Source organism: Panthera uncia, chromosome D2 (assembly GCF_023721935.1).
Source record: "Panthera uncia isolate 11264 chromosome D2, Puncia_PCG_1.0, whole genome shotgun sequence".
NCBI lineage: Eukaryota > Metazoa > Chordata > Mammalia > Carnivora > Felidae > Panthera > Panthera uncia.
Window position 1 is genome coordinate 84,752,676 of NC_064818.1, and position 1,066 is coordinate 84,753,741.

Consider the following 1,066-nt stretch of genomic DNA (forward strand, 5'->3'; position numbering starts at 1 on the left):
CGCGAGCTCATGGGGCTGCTGGGCGACAACGGGCACCGCCGCGGCCGCCGCCGTTCCCCGGGGCCCGGGCGCCCCCCGCGCGGCCGCCGGGCGGCCGCCGCCGCGCACCTCTCGTCCGCGGGACCGGGTAAGCGGGGACGGGGGCGGGGGCGGGGGCGGGGGCGGGTGGGGGAGCCGGGGCGGCAGCATGGGCCCCTGGGCGTAAGAGCCGCGGCGGGCGAGGCCCCGGAGCCCGGCCCGACGCCCCCTCCGCGTTCCAGACGTTCCACCGCTGCCCGCCGCCCGCGACCCCGACGCAGACCCTGCCTGGACGCTGAGGTTCAGCCCGACGCCGCCCAAGTCTGCAGACGCACCGCGCGCTCCCGGCTCCCCGACGGCGTTCTCCACGGTTGCCGCCGCGCCCGGCCGCCCCGAGGACCACGCGCCTTTCCGCGCCGCGGCATCCCCGCCGCCGCCGGCCCTAGATCCCGCCCGGGAGGACCCCGACTCTCCGTCCGGCCGCCCCGAAAACCACGCGCCCCCGCAGTCCGCGCCCCCGTCGCTGAACGCCGCCCTTCTGCAGACCCTGGGGCACCTGGGCGACATCGTGGCCATCTTGGGTCCGCTGCGCGACCAGCTGCTGACCCTGAACCAGCACGTGGAGCAGCTGCGCGGCTCCTTCGACCAGACCGTGTCCCTGGCCGTCGGCTTCATCTTAGGCAGCGCCGCCGCCGAGCGAGGCGTCCTGGCCGACCCGCGAGATTGAGGCCTGGCTGCTCCGATCCTTTCTGTACGATCACGTTCCCTCCGCCCTGACCCCATCCTGCGGCCCTCCCCTACTCCAAGTCTAGGTATGTTCAATAAAAAGATTGTTTTTTTCCCGATATAATTCTGTGAACGCGTGCACGTCTTGTGTTAGATAGGAGTGGTCCCTACTAAAACGGCCTGCAGAGATCGGGCCGAGGTTAAAATGTCTCCCTGTGGGGTGGGGGGTGGAGGGCCTGGGCTGTCTGTGCCTTGGGGCGTGCTGGGATGCTGACTAGGACCTTCCCTAGGAGGCAAGGGCACATCGAATGGGAAGTTGGGG

The 1,066-nt window shown here is 71.7% G+C and overlaps 1 protein-coding gene across 1 annotated transcript in view; it reads left to right on the plus strand.

The window, feature by feature from the left end:
- UTF1 (undifferentiated embryonic cell transcription factor 1) overlaps nucleotides 1-858 on the plus strand; it is a 4,287-nt gene extending 3,429 nt beyond the window's left edge. The window contains exons 2-3 of the mRNA XM_049646034.1: nucleotides 7-127; nucleotides 261-858. Coding sequence (XP_049501991.1) covers nucleotides 7-127; nucleotides 261-745 — 606 coding nt within the window. The 3' untranslated portion in view covers nucleotides 746-858. The remainder of the gene's footprint in view (nucleotides 1-6; nucleotides 128-260) is intronic.
- Nucleotides 859-1,066: the final 208 nt, after the last annotated feature.